Genomic DNA, 18,750 nt, shown 5'->3' on the forward strand with positions numbered 1-18,750 from the left:
GATAGAGACAGACAGACAGGAAGGGAGAGAGATGAGAACCATCAATTCTTCGTAGTGGCACCTTAGTTGTTCATTGATTGCTTTCTCGTATGTGCCTTGACCAGGGGCTACAGCAGACCAAGTGACTGACCCCTTGCTCGAGCCAGCAACCTTGGGTCCAAGCTGGTGAGCTTTGCTCAAACCAGATGAGTCCACGCTCAAGCTGGCGACCTCAGGGTCTCGAACCTGGGTCCTCCACATCCCAGTCCGATGCTCTATCCACTGCACCACCACCTGGTCAGGCCTAAGTTAAAATCTTAACCCTAAATTGAAGCCATCAAACATCTCCCCAATTGCTTCTGTCTGAGACTCACCTCTAACCTCCATCCCAGGTCTTCCTTAGCCCAGGCTCAGCCCCGTCCCTGGCCTGTCCCCCATACATAGAAGAGATGAAGTTTCTGATTATACTTCAAGCTAGCAAGGCACCCCAACATGGATTCTCTCTAAGCCCCTTGGGCTCTCCTCTAACTTGAAGAACAGGTTCTCTGGCCTGGTCCATCCCTGATTCTACCTCACAGGAGCCAAGGGCAAGAGCCCGCTGGTCTACAGGGTTGCAGTGTACACGGTGCAGGCTGTGCGCTACACAGGGCACTCAGCGGAGAGGACAAGCGGGAACCGACATCCAGCCTTAGGCTCTGCTTGCTGAGTGGTTGCTCTGGTGTGGGACTGGGTTCCCCTGAGGAAGAGCTGCCTTTTTTCTGATTTGCCCAAAGCCCGGTTTGGGCTGACTGTGACCATGGATGGTTATGTGGCTCCTCCCTGCAGAGGAAGGTGGGATGGGGGGGGGGGGGGTCAGCCAGGCTGGGACCAGACAACTCAGGGCGGGCTGTAGCTGCTGCTTCTCCTGGACAGATGAGGAGGCGAGGGGCTGTCACCAGCCACCTCGGCCTGCCTGGGACCCCAGGGTCACACTGATGTCCCTCAGGCTGCAGCTTCTTAACCTAGGAGGAGCTAGAAGGCCTGAGGTGGTAGAATCTGCTCCCCTTTCTCTCACCCTCCCGGCCTTGACGTCCTGATGGCTCTAAGCCCCCCCCCCTCCCACCTTTGGGGTCTTGAGCCAACAAAGCTTATACAGAAGAAGATAAAATAATAGAATTTTTTAATAAATTTTTTTTTTCCCAAACAACTTCCGTTGATCTTCACCACACAGGGGCCACTGTGGAGAGGAAAGTTCTTTCCAGGCCCCCTATAAAGTGTCCAGGGTAGACTGAGGAGAAAAGTATTCCTCCAGGGTCAGGAGGCTGAGGGGGGCGAAGAGAAGCAGGGGCCCAGGGTCAGCCTGGCCTGACCGAGGCATCCCTCTGCAGGGCTCGGGGGTGGGCTCCCTTCCCGGCGCTTCCTTCCCAAGGTTCTGCTGGTGGAAGATTCTTTGCAGACAAAAGCTCCTCTGAGTCCACGGTGGGCCCTGGGAGAAGGGGTCGGAGCCTACCTGGGATGCCCCGCCCCAGCCTTGGGCTGGGAACGAGTTAATGGCTAGAGTTGGGGATAATCTGTCGAAACCACCGGACACAGCCTCTTGGGGCTGCCTTAAACCAGCATCCCAGGAGGCAGGGAGAGGTGGCCTGGTCCCAGCTGAGAGAGGAGCAGGGAGTGGAAAGGGAGGCAGCAAGGCCAGGGGCGGGGATTGGGCCAGAGCCGCAGCTGGGGGCCGGGGGCCACCCCACCCCTGCAGTCTCAGCGCCGCAGTCAGAGGAGGTGGGGCGCCAGGAGCAGGAGGCCAAGCAGACGCGTGGGGAGCCCGGCCGAGAGCGCGGGGCCGCTGGAGTCCGGGGGCGCCTGGCAGGCTGCGCCGGGGCACGTCTGCTCCCCCCTCTGGTCCTCGCCCCCGTACCCCCCCCAGTAGTCGTCCTCGGTGGGCGCGTCCCCGCCCTGGCGCTCCCGCGGGTCTTCGGCGGGCAGGTCTCGGTAGAGGGTGGAGGGGTCGGCCGGGGGCGCCCCGGCCTCGGCCACCCCGTACAGGTGGTTGGAGGAGCTGTTGCCGCGGGCGCGGCTGCCGGGCCGTGTGGGCGCAGCCGGCGGGCAGGCCTGGAAGTCGGCCTCGCGCAGCGCGCGCAGGTCCCGGCCCTGGCGCTCCGGGGGGGTGGCGCAGGGCACGTCGGAGCTGGACACCCGCGCGCGCTGGAACCAGGCCCAGAGCGGCCGTGCGCGGCAGTCGCACGCCCAGGGGTTGGCGTTGAGCCGCAGGAACTCGAGCGCCGGTAGGTCGGCCAGCGCCTCGCCGGGCAGCGAGGCCAGGCTGTTGTTGAACAGGTAGAGGATGGTGAGGCGGCTCAGGCCGCGGAAGGCCGCGCGGTGCACGCCCTGCAGCCGGTTCCCGTGCAGCAGCAGCCGGTCCAGGCCGCCCAGGCCGCGGAAGACGTGCTCCGTCAGCAGCCGCAGGCGGTTCCCGTGCAGGAAGAGGTGGCTCAAGTTGGCCAGGTCCGCGAACAGGTCATCCTGGGGGGTAGGGGTGGAGAAGAGAGTGGGCCTGAGACAGGTCGGGATGTCTCCCGCGGGGCCTGGAGGAGGGGAATGGAGGGAGCGCGTGGGGAGAACTGAACCGTTCCCTTCAGAGCCCCGGGTTTGAATGCTGCCTCCCCTAACCTAGTTAGGGGTTAATGTGGAACAAGTGATCTAGTTGTGGCCAGTGTTTCTTAAACTTTAGGGTGCATCAGAATCCCCGCGGATCCCGAAGCACTGCACTCAAGAGTTTGTGATTTAGCAGGTGTGGCCAAAGAATCTGCCTGTCTTCACAAGTTGCCCAGCGGTGATGGTGACTTTCCTGGTCAGAGGACCACACTAGGAGGATGAGAAGCTCTGGCTAAGTATACAGACAGAGGAGCCTGACATCCTGACTTCAGTTTTCTCTCATTAACTGACTGCGCCACCTTGAGCAAGTCACAGGACCTCTATGCCTCAGTGTCTTCATCTGTAAGATTGGAGATTAAGTGAAGCAACATGTATCAAGGTGCTTAAAACAAGGTTTCCGTATGGCGTCCGAGTTCGCCATTACTGTTAACTTGGCCGAGCCAGTAATCTCTCTAAACCTGTTGCCTCATCTATAAAATGGAGATGAACGTGTACCTCCTCCTGGGTTTGTTCTGAGGATTAAAAAAGCTGATCCACATAAAGAGTGAGGGTGAAGTGCTGGGCACAGTGCCTGGCACGCTGGTATGCCGCCCAGTGATGATGCCCACAGGCTCAGGAGTCACAGCCCCTGGTGCCAATCCTGCTTGTCCTCTTCCCAGCTGCTTACATGGGGCAAGTTATTGAGCCTCCTGGAGCCTCCGTTTCCTCAGTCTGTTTAACGTGGAGACTGCCCCACCCCCGCCCCTGCCCAGGGAAGGTTAGATAAGATCATGCTCTAAGGGTACAATACCTGGTAGGCATACAGACCACCACTGAGAAATAATGGTTATTATGACCATAGGGGCTCATTTAGATAACTGACACCCTTTGCCTCTAACAGAGGAACTCCCTGGGGCCCAACAGCTCTGCTACTAGGCTACGATATCAAGGGGACCAGGTGCCAGCTCTCCCCCATCCAAAGGTAGCAGGGGAGGGAAGGAAGGCTGTCGCCTGATGTCCTGCACCACTGCCACCCTTAGAGGGGTAGTCCCACTTGTCTGGGGCTGGGTGTGTGTGTGTGCCCAAATCAGGCCATGTTTGTGTTGGAAGGGTCTTGGATTGTGGTTCAGAATGTATGGGGGTGTGTAGGGGGTGTGGGGAGCTCCACGATGGGAGGGGCAGGGGCTGGATTCTGCATTTCAACCAGCTCACTAGGGTGTCGCTGGTGATCAGCTCCAGGGTTTACCAGTCCAGCCCACTTTTTACAGAGAAGAGCACTGAGACCCAGAGAGATGGAGGGCTTGCCAGAGAGGCGACCAGAGCACCAGGACCGAGGTCCTCGCTTGGGGATGCAGGACATCACTGTGGTCAGGAAACCCAGGAAGTCTGATTCTCAGGGACACAAGCATCCTCTATGCTCAAGCCAGTGCACCCTGGGGGCCTGTTTCCTGGCTGTGGCTCGTCTACCCTTCCCTGTCTGGGGCGATGATCCCCCACTCCACCCAGGAGCCCGGTAGGTCGAAGGCCCTCAGGTTGGGGGAGGGCACTGACTCCCAGCCCACACCCACAGCCTCCACCTTCCTGTGCTCCTGCGTGTTCTCGCCCCCTCCCATCTGGCTTCCGCCCTCTCTGCTACAGGAACTGAGTCTGCCAAGAACCCTCCTCTTGGCCACATTGAGATCCGTCCCCCTCAACCTTCTCAGCTGCCTCTGACACCAGGATTCTCCACCCCCTTCGCCGCTCCCCATTCTCAGCTCAGGTAGCCGGCAGGCTCCCTGAGCTGCTGTGGCCTTGGGCTGGCCCAGCTTGGCCTGGAACCCCTTCCCTCTTTCCTGCTCACCCAAGGAGTGGGCTGAGTCCCTTCCACTGAGACGCCCAGTTAGGGTTGCTCTTTTTTATGGAGTGCCAGTAAGAGTGGGACCCACCAGAGACACCTGGTGAGACCACCAGCGTTGGCGGGGTATGAGAGAGGGCACTGGTGAAGGAGCTTGGGGCCCGGGGAGGTTAGGGAGGGAAGAACGACGGTTCAGAGCCCTTAGGGAATTCAGGTGCTTTTGGCCCACAGCCCCAGTATTTTGGGGCTACAAAGTTCCTTGATTTCAACCTCCTCTCCTTTTCTTTTCTCCCTCAGCCAAAGTCCTGCCCCTTTCCTCTTTGAGCCTCAGCCTGGGCGGGGTCCGTTTCCCCTCCCCCCATCCAAGCTGTTGCCAAATCCCGCTGCCACTTCCGCTGCAGCTCTCAAATCCGGTCCTCCTCTCTCCACCGTTTAAAACCATTCTCTGTGCATTAATAAGCTCTTGACTTTCACAGCCTCGCCCTCCCCCACCCCCCTCCCTATCACCCCCTCCCTTTGGGCTGAGAGCTCTGCTAAAGTCATCTTCTTCCATTTCCAAAACCACATTTCCCTCACCTCCCCCAGCCAGTTCACAGCTCTCTGCGTCCATATGGAATCTCAACGCAGCATCCCTGCCTCTGCCCCCCCCCCTCCGGACAGCATCCTGTTCTTAACCTTGTCTCCTTCCCACCTCCCGTGCTCCAGTCTTTGGCACCAGTGGCTGAGCTGTGTGACCTTGGGCAGCTCCAGTTACCTCTCTGAGTCTCAGCTTTTTCTCTGTGAAACAAGGGATTTGAGAGAGTTGATCATTAAGATCCATCCTCATCTGATATTTATGAGTGAGTGAGTGAGTCCTAGAATGTACCTCATTCATTCAGCAAAGCTGTACTGAGCGGCTACGCTGTGCCAGGGCCCCCCACTCAGAGGGCTCACCCATCTACGGCTGGTGTCATTGTCACGGTCTGCGTCTGGTGTCATTGTCACGGTCTGCGTCTGGTGTCATTGTCACGGTCTGCGTCTGGTGTCATTGTCACGGTCTGCATCTGGTGTCATTGTCACGGTCTGTGTCAGCATCAGCAAGCAGCTGACTTACTGAGCTTTAAACCGTGGGCCACGCTCTGTGCTATGCATGTCCCATGTGAGTAACCTGACTGTCACGACCCTATGAAGCAGATAATGTTGTTATTCCCCCTTTCGGAGAGTAGGAAAGGGAGGTTCAGAGAAGGCAAGAGACTTGCCTAAGGTTCAACAGCTAATATGTAGTAGAATGTGGATGTGGACTCAGTAGACAGGGCTCTGAGTCAGACAGACATGGGCCCGTTCTAGGCTGTGCCCTTTACTAGTTGGGTGACCCTGGACTGTGTCACAGCCTCTGTGTCCTTAGCTGTTAAATGGGAGAAATGATGCTTACTCCGAACCAGACCTAGTGCTGAGCTATGGCTCTTTAAGTGCCATCTCCTTTCATCCTGTGGACCCCTGAGGTACAGGTCATTTTCCCCATGTTACAGATGGGGCCATTCAGGCTTAATGTGGTTAAGTAACTTGCCCAAAGCCACGTTCAAACTCAAATATGCCTGACTACCAAGACTGCTCTTTGTACCCCATGCAGGCTGCCATAACGATGAAAAGAGAATGGTGTCCTTGTCACCTGGTTCCATTCAAGTAGGAGGTACACTCCAGGAGAGCAGAGACACTGTCTTGTTCACTCCCGGGTCTCTGGCACCCAGAACACTGCCTGACATGTAGTAGGTGCTCAATACATGTCCGCTGATCAGTGAACCCACCTGGCTCAGTGCCTGGCATACAGAAGACAGTCTGTTACCTCTAGTCCACTCCATTGCCGTTTCCACCTCCTTTATTCTTAAACGCTGTGGGCCTCTTGCCTCCTCCAGTGCTCCCCGCTCCAGGCAGGGCCAGCCCTAGCCTGGGTCACACCTGCACTCCCTAGACGTCACCCCAGCACATTTCCTCCCCTGCCCGTGGCATCTCCCAGCCTAGTTCCCTCAGGCAGCTCACAGCCTTCCTCCTCTCTAAAGGACCAGGTGTGAAGATGCCTCCTTCCCACGCTGCCGCTGCCGGTGACATTCAGGCCAAGGGTCGGGGGCGTGCAGAACACACCCTTCCCACTTCAGGAGATCCCTAAAACCACTCAAGATCCCCTTTGCACAGGCCTTTCCTGTCTCCAGGTCCTGGCCTGGGAGTCACTGTAGGATCAGGTTCTAATGACGTGATTAATCTGCACTGAACCATGTGCTGTACAGGGTCGGGCAAAGTAGGTCTACAGTTGTTCACGTGGAAAATAATGCAGTCATTAATAAATAATAATACAAGAACAACTCTGTTTCATGTACGCCCCACTGTAAACCGGCTTTTGCCTCACCCTGTGTATACACAAACCAGTTTACTCTTTATAGCCATTCTTTGTGGAAGGTATTCTTTTTATTATTTCCTCATTAACGATGAGGAGACGGAGGTTCAGAGAGGAGAGGCATCAGGCCTACAGCTAAATAAGTCAGAAAATAGGGGAGCAGGGACTCACACTCTGACCCCAGAGTTCTCACTGTGAACCACGAGTAACTATTGAGAAGGAGGTCAGGGTTTCAGGGGTGGTCCCTGAATGTGGCCCTGTGCTGAACGAATCTATTATGATGGCCATTTTATAGATGAGGAAGTGGGGATTGAAAGAGGTTTAGTAATTTATCTAAAGTCCTATAGGAGCCAGGATTTGAACCTTGGTCTGGTAGACTCCAAAGTGAGTGCCTTCAAAATCAAGCCCATGCTGCGCGGCTGCGCTGCAGGGAACCACCGCCCTCTGCCCAGACAGGCCCGAGCGGAGAGTTCCACTCTCCGAGTGATGAAAATGCCTGAAATGTCATCAGCCCACGCAGGCTCATGTACCACCAGCTCTGCCTGGCTGGGTCGCCTCAGGAACTTCGTTCCATGTCCTGACTGCCCCTAACTGTTCCTACCGCCAGACAGTTGTGAGGTTAAACGTGCTGGTGAGAATGCACGAACCCCCATGAGGGCAACGGTTCGAGAGACTTCCTGTGTGGAGACCCCCATCTACAAAGCCATGGGACCCTCGGCCTCAGCTGACTCATCTGTGAGGAGGTGCAGGCCTCTCCTGACAAGGCTGTAGAAATGAGATGAGATGGCTGAGCACAAGGGAGGGAGTGTCCTGGGACCCACCTGTGGCCCCTGTATCATCCTCCAAGTTGACCCAAATCTCCAGAATGAATGAGGTCCAAGATGGGCCATTTCACTGAGATCAATGTTAAGTGAGGCTTGTCTCTCTTTTAAATAGTATTTTAACAAGCATTTATCTAGAGCTTATCGTATGCCAAACACTATTCTAAGTGCTCTACAAATTATTCATGCACTTAAATTTATGAAATCCCTAGGAGATGGGTGCTGGTGCTATGCCATTTTACAGATAGAAAAACTGAGGCTCGGGGGGATTAAAAAATGTCACACACTTGTAAATGCCAGAGTTGACACCCATAAAATCCTTAGCCCAGCACCCAATACATAGCACGTCTTGTAAGTGGTAGTGGGTGTTATTATCATTATGGATGCAATCATAATAACCACAGCATATTTTTCCAGAATACCATGGATAGCAGTACCCCTGAACCCCTGAGTCACGGTTTTGCTTTTCATGACTTCAGTTACCCATGGTCAACCATGGCCCCAAAATATTAAATAGAAAATTTCAGAAATAAACAATTCATGTTTTAAATTGCATGCTGTTCTAATTAGCGTGGTCAAATCCCAAGCCATCCCACCTAGCCGTGAGTCATCCCTTGGTCCACGTCTCCATGCTGCACACGCTTCCTGCCTGTTAGTCACCTCGTTGCCGCCTTGCTTATCAGCGCAAGCGTTGTGGTACCACAGTGCTTGTGTTTAGGTCACCCTTATTTTACTTAATTATGGCCCCAAGGCCATTTATGTGACTTCTATTATAGTAGATTGTCATCATTGTTCTACTTTATTATTAGTTATTGTTAATCTCTTCTTGTGCCTACTTTAAAAATTAACCTTAGGCAAAAAGTACATATAAAGTTCGGTCCTGTTGGCAGTTTCAGGGATCCTCTGGGGTTCTGGGACCGTCTCTCCCCCAGACAAGAGAGGGGGCTACCATATTTCTACCTCTGTCTCTCTCCTGCACCTAGAATGCTATCTCTGCGAAGACGGGGGTTGTGTTAACTGCTGTATTCACAGCACCTTGCACATAGTGGGTGCACAATACACGTCTGTTAAATGATTCTTGCCATTGTTATTATCTTTATCAGCATCGGCCCTGACCTGATGTTCAGATCAGGACACTGGTGGCCAGTCAGGCTCCCATCCGGGTGGGATGAGGATGTGCGTCCCAGGTCTGCGTGAGGAGAAGGGAGAATTTGGATATTCTCGCCCATCCAGACAAGGGCTGTGGAGCCCAGGAGGGTTTCCTCCCGGAGTGGTTTGGACGGTGTGTTATTGCTTCCTGGGGAAATAGACCAGGAGGCTTTGACTGTCAAACAGTTAGCTTCACAACAACAATAAACACTATTTAGATCAATAACAATAACAATAAATAGCAATTACTGTTATTCCTTCCGTGTTCAGAGCATCTATCTTCCACCCACTGAACGGCCCTTTACCCTTTTTCTCCTCCTTCTTCCCTTTCAGTGAGACAACAGGTTTGGGGATGGGAATCGGAAAGGCTAGGGTTTCCCCTTGTCCCATGACCCAGTGGGTTGGAGGGAGGTGGAACCTTCTGAGGGACACGAGGCTGTGGGAGGGGGCGGGGGCTGGAGAGAAAGCAGCCATGCAGGCTTCAGGCCTGGCTGCCTGGGCAAAGGCAGAGCCCCCGTCCCCCCAGCGGGCAAACAAGGGGGCACGGAGAGAGCACGGAAATACAGACATCACCTAGACAGACATGGGGGTGCGTGTGCAGTGGGCGTGTGAAGGGAGACAGTCAGAAGACTCAGACAGACGGGGGAGGAAGGCTAGTGAGAGAGCAGAGAGGGGCATCCAGGAAGGGGTTGGGGGGGGGGAGAGAAAGAGAGAGAGAGAGAGAGAGAGAGAGAGAGAGAGAGAGACAGCAAGGGAACCAAATAGCCGTGCACAGACAGACCAACCGAGGATCACCGAGGAGACCAAATGGAGAAAGGCCCTGGAGAAAGTGAGAGGGGCACACTTGGAAAAGGGTCCGACATGCACAGAGGTGCTGAGAAGCTGAGGCAAGAAGGGTGTCCTGGGGAGAGAGGAAGGGCACACACAGGGACAGAGGCGCGGAGGCGGCGGGGGCGCGCACGCTGCGGGGCGGGCGGCTCACCTGGAGGTGGAGCAGGCTGTTCTCCTGGAGGTAGAGGTACTGCAGGCTGACCAGGCCGCGGAAGATGTTGCCGGGCAGGCTGCTGAGCTGGCAGCGGTACAGGTGCAGCGACTGCAGCCGCTCCAGGCCCTGGAAGGTGTCGGGCTCCAGAGAGCGCAGGTGCCGGTTGTCCCCGAGGTCCAGCTCCTCCAGGGCCTGCAGGTGGCGGAAGGTGCCCGGGTAGATGGTGGAGAGGTTGTTGGAGAAGAGCCACAGAGTGAGCAGGTTGGGCCCGAAGGTGCCGGGCCGCAGCGTGCGGATGAGGTTGTTCTGGAGGAAGAGTCGCTGGGTGCTGGGCGGCAAGGACAGCGGCACCGAGGAGAAGTTGTTGGCCTGGCAGCTCACGGTGGGCGGGGACGAGTAGCAGGTACAGAGCATAGGGCAGCTGGGGGCCGCTGGGGGCAGGGCCAGGAGCAGCAGCAGGAGGCAGGCGGAGGCGGGACCTGCGGGGAGAGTGGGACAGGCCTTCTGGGAAGGCTGCCAGGGCAGGACTGCCGCCAGGGGCCTGCCTGCCCACCCCTAAGGGCCAGGAGGAGTCTGACGCTGGTGGGTGCGAGGGCTCCGAGCGCAAGCAGCCCTGGCCGCTTCTACTCTTTGAGACCTCTGGTATATTGAAAAGATGATAAAGAAATGCCCAGAGGACACTGTGGAAAGCACTGTGCTGTGTTGGAGTGGTCATCATTTTCATTCATTTCCACTGCAGCGGTTTGACCATGTTAACTGCCAGGCTTCTCTACCTTGGCATCGAGACTTGGAGTTTTGAGAGTCCAGTGACTGCTCTTTGTTGGGGGGGGGGGGGACAGCCCTCTATGATGTCCTATTTAGGGTGTTTAGCAGCATCCTTGTCCTCTACCCACTAGATGCCAGTAACACCTTCCCCCTGATTATGACAACCAAAATGTCTCCAGACATTACCAAATGTCCTCTGGAGAGCAAAATCGCCCCCATTTGAGACTGGCTGAGACTAAATTGAGATCTTTTGTGAATTTAAGGTCAGTGCAGAATGGCCCTCTGGCTGCCCTGGGGGCCCAGCCTCGCTGAGCCCCGTGGTGGAGACAGCCCCCACCTTCTTGTGGCTTTCACCTTGGAAGAACCCGAGTCTCTGCACTAGGAAAGGCCTTAGGGTCCAGGGGGCAATGGGTCTCTAACTGGGGCCACCAGCCACCTGCAACAGAATCAGCCGGAGGTTGGGGAAGAATGCAGCTTCCTAGGCCTTGCCGGCGCAGAACCAGAATTCCTGGGCGAGAGCCAGGGAATCTGCATTTCACACCCCGGGCTCTTTTCTTTTAAAGTCACTTAAAAGTTTTTGTTTTCAAAGTAGCTTTTGAAGGTTCATCCTTCTTACAATGCAGATGGAGAAGCAGTTCTAGGGAGACTCAAGGGCAGGGGGCTAGAGGGTGTGCCTAAGCCCCTGTATTTCTGTACTGGGGAGGGGAGGTCATCCATCCCTGTGCCCTGGCTTTCTGGCCCTCAGTGTAGCTGGTAGAGGTCGGGTCAGAACTAACTTGACCTCTACTCTCTATCTCGACTTCCATATGACTCCTGGGATTTTCTGCTGGCACGTTTGCCTGGGGAGGAGGGGAGTTGCACCCCAAGAGCCAGGCAACCATTCCCTGGGCACACATCCACAGAGCACCTTCTTCCCAAGCAGCGCGCTGGGCCGACAGAGGCTGAGGGGTGGAAGACCGAACCTCGGGCCCAAGGACCATCTCCAGGACTCCCTGGGGTTCAGGGACCCAGGAGAAATTGAGGGGTCCGTGACTGTTTGTGATGCGATGCGTGGTCCCCCGTGAGTGCTGTGTGTGTTGCCTATGTCTGAGCTGAATGCACACCACAAGAATTGCTGCTGAGCCCTGGTGTTCGTGTGACACCCATGGGCCCCAATACGGTGTAGACGCTGTGGACGCTCTGTGCTCCTCCCATGGGGGAACACACAGGCGAGGGTGGGGGACCCCAGGCCTGATGTGTGTGGTGCTCCTGCTCCTCAGTTTGGGTTCTTGAGCCCCCAGCACGAGCAGCCCCTCCCGCCCCGTGGCCACCGTGCAGGGTGAGCGTGTGAGAGTGTGTGCTGGCTGGCCCAGCGTGTGTGTGAATGCCGCCCCGTGCGTGTGTGGGCTGGTGTGATGTAATACGCAGTGACACAGCGCTGCTGTGCCATTCGTTCACACCACCTCCGCGCTTCTCGGCCTTTCTCACCCCTCCCCCGTGTGGCGTTTCACGATCACTTTCTCCCGAGTTTCTCAGAGCCACGTGGGGTGGAGGAGCATGTCTCTCAGCCCTCATCCGAACCTGGCAGGGGTAGGGGGGGAGCGGGTAGGGAACCTTGGGTGGCTTTCAGCAGGGCTGAGGTCTGAGGCTGAGAGCAGGAGATTTCAGAACTGGAAAGGCTCTCCAGGTTCCTCTGATCCAAGCTCTTATTCTATGGAGGTCATCACTGGGGTTCAGAGAAGGCAAGTGACTTGTCCAAGGTCACACAGCAGAGTAGTTGGCAGGGAAAGGACCAGAAAGGAATCTCTCGATGCCTGGCCAGGGCACTTCCCTTCCTGGCAGAGTCACCCTCTGAGCTCGCTTCCCCAAGGACTTGACACCAGAGAAAGCCAAATCCTTCTCTGATCCCTTAATCCTACCTCTTATCCACAAGCCACCGGCCCTAGGGAGGCCCAGCGCTCTTCCCCCAGGCCCTAGGGCTGCCTGGCACCCCAGGAGAGACAGAGGGAAGGTTGCCATCCCAGGGCACGCCGCAGTTGGGGGCGCTCTTGCGCCAGGGAGCAGGGTCTCTTCCGGCCTGGAGGCTGAGCTCCACAGCCCTGCAGGAGCCAGCATCCCTCTACCCACCACCCTCTGGCTCCTACTTCCCCACAGAAGGGGCTCCTCATTCTTGCCCCACACCCCTCCCTCTTGTTCCCATATATCCCCCATCATGGCCCATCTCCCCAAGCCTGAGGCGTGGTCCTGGCAGGCTCTTCAAGGAGGGGCGTTGAGCGGGGCCCCTCCATGACAGCTGCTGCGTAACAGTGACTCTGTTGCCATTTCTGGCCCTCGCCGCCATGCAAAGCAGCTGTAACCCAAGGAGCCTCATCCATAATTCAGGCTGCAGCTCTCACTGGAGGCGAGGAGGAGGGGAAGGTAGGGGCACTGGGTCTCTCTTCCCCCAGGCCGGCTGGAGTGCTCCTGGGCTGAGGCAGCGCCCCCCCGCAGCTGTGCCTTTCTGTCCCTCCCCCTCCGGTCCCTGCCCAGAGTGTGCCCTTCTCCTTCTCACCACGGCCCACCTCCGCCCCTGCCTCTCCTGGCTGGCTCTTCACATCGCTGCCTCCCTCCAGGCCTCCTCTCTGTCCAGGACCACAGACCCACTCCCAGCCCTCGTTTTGTGAATCCCTGGCAGAGACTGGGGCGAGACGTGCAGGGTGTCAGAGCTGGAGGGGGCACCTCAGCGGCCCTCCGAGCAAGCCCCTCACTGCCCGGGAAACACCACTGAAGGCTCACTTTCTGAGTGAGCAGCCCTGGTCTGCTGGCCTGAGTCTCTGACAGTCTGCCTTCAGTGCCTTTCTCGAAGCTTCATGTCATCTCCCAGGAAAGCCCTTTCTAACAGTGTCCCCACCCTCTCCGCGAACTCTATCCTCTTTCCTCAGGTCAGCAGGTAAGGGCTGGAGTTGCAAGGGAGTGGAGAGTAGGGATGGGGCAGAAACCATCTGTTATTAAGCACCTATGTGTGCCAGGTACTGTGTTTGTACATGTCTTTATAGACATAGAATACAACCTAACCCCCGTGAGAGCAATATTATGGCCCCCAGCTTGCAGAGGAGAGGTGGGAGACATGAAAAGAGTTGCCTCAGGTCATGCAGTCAGGACAGGTGGGACCCAGAATGGACAAGTGCATGTCCAAAGGCACTTTTGGTTTTTCTTTGGGAGACCTCACATCACCCCAAGGAAATTGCCCCAGAGTGCGAGACGCTGTCCTCGAGGTGAAGGGAAGACAGAAGTTGCACCCAAGTGCACAGGGCTGGGCCAGCCATGACACTGGGTCTGTTTGGCTGTTCAGGGTCAAGGCAAAGAAGGAATCAAGGCTCTCTCTGCAACTTTCCTCTCCTGGGCTCCAGATTGGGGCTACTCTAGAGGGAAGGCTATTGGGAGTCAAGCAGAGATGACCAGTGTCCAGAAGATACGGCCAGAACTGACCAGGGGAGGGACAGAGACAGGCTAGAACATGGTATTGATCCCGGAAGGCTGAGGTGTTCAGAGCCAAAAAGAATCCATTGATTGAGGGACAACTGTCAAGGACTCTGAGCTATCACCCTGGACTACCAAGGCTCAGAAACAAAGCCCCCCCCCCCCAGCCACACTTGGGTTCAGAGGCCCCAGTGAAAGGACCCCGTTGAAGAGGAGGTGGATGGACCCAGAGCAGAGGGCAGGAGCCAGGGTGCCAACCCACAGGGCAGGAGGCCCCAGGAGAGGTGTTCCCTGGAGAGAGGGCCCAGACCTCTGGCTCTGAAGGAGGCTCCCAGATGAGAAACCACAGCTCTACACCCAAAAGGCTGGGGAGGGCCGAGGGCCTGCGGGCAGATGCTGAGGGGGCAGGGGCTGAGAGGTGGGAGCCAGGAGGCAAGACACAAGGGGCTGGGGAGGCAGCGACGCGGTGCCGGTGCCCGTGCTGGTGGTTTGGACTGCTGCAAGCAGCTTCTCACTCTGCCAGAATGTAACATCCCAAAATAAGCAGTCGCCGTGGTGGTGGCAGCGGCGGTGACAGGATCCGACGTGAGGCCCCCAGATATATATGGCAGCAAGGAGCCAGCCAGGGTGCCCACCCTCCGAGGCTGCCGGTCCACTTGAATGTCCTCCCCTCTCTCCCTCACAGCCACCCCTGCAAAGTCCTGAGCTCTGAGCCCCGGCTCTGGCCCACCGACCACTCCCTGAGAGAAGGGATATGGCAGGCAGGCAGGCGCTTTGGGAACGGAGGGCTTCCCACGTGGAAGTGGTTACCAGAAGCCTCTTTGTCTCATCCCTGGCAACACCCCTCCACCCCCACCCCATCCCTCTCCTCCATCCCTTTCCTTTCCTCCTCCCTGCCTTCCTTTCCAGCCCTCGTCCCACCCTGGCACCAACTGCCAGCCCCTCTCCGACCCAAGGCTCCTATCCCCAACGCTAACGCTCACCCTGACCCTCTTCCCCGTTCCTGAGGCTCCCTCTCTACCCACCACCCCCGGCCTTCGGTTTCTGATCTTCCCGTTCCCCTTTCCTTCCAGGGTCCCAGGGTCCCAGGGTCTTTCCCACGACCCCCACCCGCCGATTCTCAGGCTTGTCCTCACCGCTCCCCTAATCGGGTCTCCCTGCTCCTTCCCTCTTCCTGGGCCCTCACCCGGGTCCCACTTCCCGGCACGCTCTTCCCGTCTAACCTTCATTCTTCCTCCTCTTCTTCCTGCCCCCGAACTCACTCCTCCCCTCGCACTTTCTCGCTCTGCGTGCCCCCTCCCGCCCTCCTCCCTCCGACCCCTGCCCCGCCCCGCCCCCAGCCCCTGGCTCACACCCTCGGCTGTCACTCAACCCGCGCAAGTCTCCCCTTCCCGGCGCCCTCCATCTGTTCCGGGGGGGGGGGCGGCATTTGGATTTCCCTCTGCCCCTCCCTCCCAGACAGCCCCCTGCCCACAGCCCTCGCCCTCTCAGGTGACTGGAAAGTGCTGAGGCACCGGCACGAGGAGTTGCTGAGTCGGCGCTTCTCCAGCCGGCCCGAGTCCTCCGCGTCCCCAGGAGCAGGTGGAGCCGGGACAGCGGAACCCGAGCCTCCCTGCCCCCTCCGGGCCCGGCCCGCCCGGCCCCTGCGTCCCCTCACGGTCACGAGCTCCCCACACGTCCCCGCAGGCTCCGAGTCGGTGCGCTCCTCCGCCCGGCCCGGCGGCCCTGGGGGCGGGGCGGGGTCCCCGGGCCGAGCCTGTCCCCTCGCGGGGCCACCCCCGCCTCCGGCAGCTGCCCCACCCTCGGACCCGGGGGCGGGGGCGCCCGCGCCCCTCCTCGGCGTGCCCTCCGCCCTCCGCCCGCCTGGGGTTCCTACCTTGCAGCAAACGCCGGAGCCCGGGCAGCATCTTGTCTTCACGCTCGGGGGAGGGGGCGGCGCGCGGCGGGGGGCGCTCCCACTCGCTCCCCGAGCCCGCCAGACGGACGGCGGGGACTCCGCGGGGCTCCTGCAGGGCCCGGGAGTCCCCGGGCGGCGAGGCCGGCCGCGGCGCTCTACCCTGCGCCCCCCGGGCTGCGGGCCTCGGGAGGAGCCATCGGCCCCGACGGGACGGGGCGGGGCGCGACGGGGCGGGGAGGGCTGGAGCCGGCGGTCGACGCCCGGGGCCGGCGCCCCCCAGCAGCGCAGGCGGCGCGCGAGCCCGTCAGTCTGGGAGTCCGTGCGCCCCGGCTGCGAGCCGAGCGGAGGGAGAGTGGGGACAGCGAGGATGCTCTTCCCAACCACCCCCACTCCTTCCCGCACTCGCTGGCTCCTCCCTCGATCCCTAGCTTGCCGACTTAACCCTTTCCTGGCCACTAGGAGGCAGGAGCGGCTCTCCAGCCCCCTCCATCCCGGACCCCTCCCCTCCTTGGTGAACTCAGAGGACTGTGTTCGATCGCCTTGGCGGCGCCACGCTTCTAGGGAAATCCCTTACGGAGGGGGTGCAGTGGTGAATGGGAACCCCGGGACCTGTCCAGTTTCCCCTCCCAATTTCCCCCGAGAAGATGCGTTCACGGGTCACCTCCGTCTTCTTGCGGCGTCCCTCGTGCCAAGGTCCAGACCGCTAACATGTCTCTCCCTGGGGAGCGCTCCAAGGCTCCACTTTCCCTCCTTTCCTGGACCCCAAGCCCTGAGAGAGTGCGACTATAGGAGAACAGTGCAGTCAAAAGTTCGTGTATGCAAGATCGAGTGCACAGGAGCGTGCGCGCACGCTTAAGGACGATTGTGCAGGTGTGACTCTGAATGCTTGCACACTGCCTTTTATGTGGGCCCAGGGAAGCGGGGAGCACGTGAGTGTGCCAACGGGTGAGCTGCTGAGTGCCTGCCCGCGTGCGTGTCTGCGCTGGTGGGAAATGTAAGGCTGTGCTCGAGTTCGGCGGCGAGGACTTGGGATGGGTGGCTAGGGTACACCTGTCCAGGTGTGTATGCCTCTTGATGAATTTGCTAGCGGGTCCGAGTTTGGATGCGCGTGTGAGTGTGTGCATTTTTATGTGTATGTGTTATGTGTCCTGAAGGGGATATCTCATCTCTCGCCGGGGTAAAGAAGAGGGCTCAGGGTGGGGAGGAGAACGTTGGCTTCACGCAAACTGCTCTACTTCCTTAGAGAGGTGCGTTCTGATCTCATGGGGCCCCTGGCGCCCTTCGTGGCTGCGTTCCGGGAGATACCAGCCGGCCGGTCACCTAACAGTTTCCTAACAAAGGTGGCGATGCGGCTCATCTTGACCTTGACCCGGCCCAGCGGGCCTGCCATCCAGCGCTCGGAGGCCATCCGGGTGCGGGATAGGCGCGGAGACCTTGGGGGAGTCGCTTCGAAGAACGTGGCCAAGCGGCGCGGGCCGGGCCGGGGCTGCCGGAGCGGCGCGCACGGCAGGTTCCAGAGCCATCTGCGCGCAGCCCAGCCCGGCCGGGTCCGCGGGAGCGCGGAAACCTGGCGGTCCTTCCCCGCTCAAAGAAAAGGAACCCCTAAGCCCTCCACCTCGCTCTGGCTCCTCCTTTCCAGTCTGTGCCCAAGTCCCACGCAGCGCCCAGCATACACTCGGCGCTGTATAAATGCTGGTCTCATTTTCCCATTCATTCTGTGTTCCATCCACAGTCTCATTCTTCCCTCGTTCTCATTCGATTTTTCTCATTTTCTCCCCCCCCCCCCCCCACACTCTTATTCATATTTTATGATCTCTGGCTCTCTGTTCCCTCCTTGTCTCCTTCTCTGTCATTTCCTCCCTTTAGGCATCTGTCTCTTTCTGTCTCTCTCATTGTTTATAACTGTCTCTGTCTCTTCCCTCGGGTCCTTGGGGCTCCCTGCCCCTCTGTGTCTCTGGTGTGTCTTTCTCGGCCTCTATCTCCCTTCCTACCCCAGTTCCTTAGCAGGCCTGGTCCACTTGCACCTTAACGCTCGGTCGCCCCCTACTGGCTCCATCCTCTGCTCTTCCCGGGCTTCCAGGCCCTCTCCGCGCCTAACTTCCTCTCCCACCCCCTCTTGATCTGGTCGAGTAGGAGCACAAGGGCGTCTCTAGGGCCCCGGTCCACCTCTCCTCTCTAGAAGGAACAAGACCCTGCGTTTCCCGGGACCCACCCTGCGGAGGGCCCGCGCCTGGGAGGCGGGCCTGGAGGGGGCGGCGGGGAGGGAGTGTTGGGGGTAGCAGGGTGGGATTTGGCGTCCTTCCCCGGAATGAGCCGCGGCACAATCTGTCGCTGGGTTTGTTTGCCGAGCTGCCTCCGGAGCTCCGTGGGGCTGGCTCCCGGGGAGCGAAATATCACAAGATGCGTAGACAGACGCTGAGGGGCGGGTGGGCGGCGGGCTGACTCAGGTGTGCTGTCATCGGCTCCCGGGCAGGCGCTCTTCTGAGAGGGGTGGGCACCCGAAGCTGGGAGGGGAGCCCCCAAGCTGGGGTGAGCTTCAGGGAAGGGGCTGCACATGCCAATAGTCTTTGGCTCTAGGCCTCTCCTTCAGGCCTGGGGGCCTCAGGGGACACCCCCGACTTGGGTATGCTCCTGACTTTTGGAACCCTTCTGATCATGTCCCATGTGCCAGCGTTGGTTATCTGCTGACTCACCACTTTCCCCGCACTAGACTGCCGGCTTTTTGAGGGCAGGAGATTCCTCTCACCTGCCTTTGTGTCCCCAGCAGGTGCTCAGTGCATTGGTGATGGGTGGCTGGCTGGCTGGTTGATCTGTCTACACGAAGTACCACAATGCATTAGGTCTTCCCGGTAGAACATTCTGACCCCTTGTTCCTGTCCTTACCCACTTTTGCAGGCTCCCACCCCG

General features: G+C 58.5%; 1 protein-coding gene and 1 long non-coding RNA gene across 2 annotated transcripts; one reads left to right on the plus strand and one right to left on the minus strand.

Moving 5' to 3' along the window:
- Positions 1 to 1,160: 1,160 nt before the first annotated feature.
- On the minus strand, positions 1,161 to 16,080 carry RTN4RL2 (reticulon 4 receptor like 2). The gene is made up of 3 exons (XM_066361540.1): positions 15,823 to 16,080; positions 9,741 to 10,222; positions 1,161 to 2,475 (listed from the first exon to the last, which is right to left on the minus strand). Exons 1-3 carry the CDS (start codon positions 15,851 to 15,853, stop codon positions 1,726 to 1,728), a joined length of 1,263 nt encoding a protein of 420 aa, XP_066217637.1. The 5' UTR covers positions 15,854 to 16,080; the 3' UTR covers positions 1,161 to 1,725.
- Positions 2,326 to 2,981, plus strand: LOC136390065 (uncharacterized). The gene is made up of 2 exons (XR_010748580.1): positions 2,326 to 2,457; positions 2,684 to 2,981. It is a non-coding gene; the product is annotated as an uncharacterized lncRNA (long non-coding RNA).
- Positions 16,081 to 18,750: the final 2,670 nt, after the last annotated feature.

This window comes from Saccopteryx leptura, chromosome 1 (genome assembly GCF_036850995.1).
Source record: "Saccopteryx leptura isolate mSacLep1 chromosome 1, mSacLep1_pri_phased_curated, whole genome shotgun sequence".
Taxonomy (NCBI): Eukaryota; Metazoa; Chordata; class Mammalia; order Chiroptera; family Emballonuridae; genus Saccopteryx; species Saccopteryx leptura.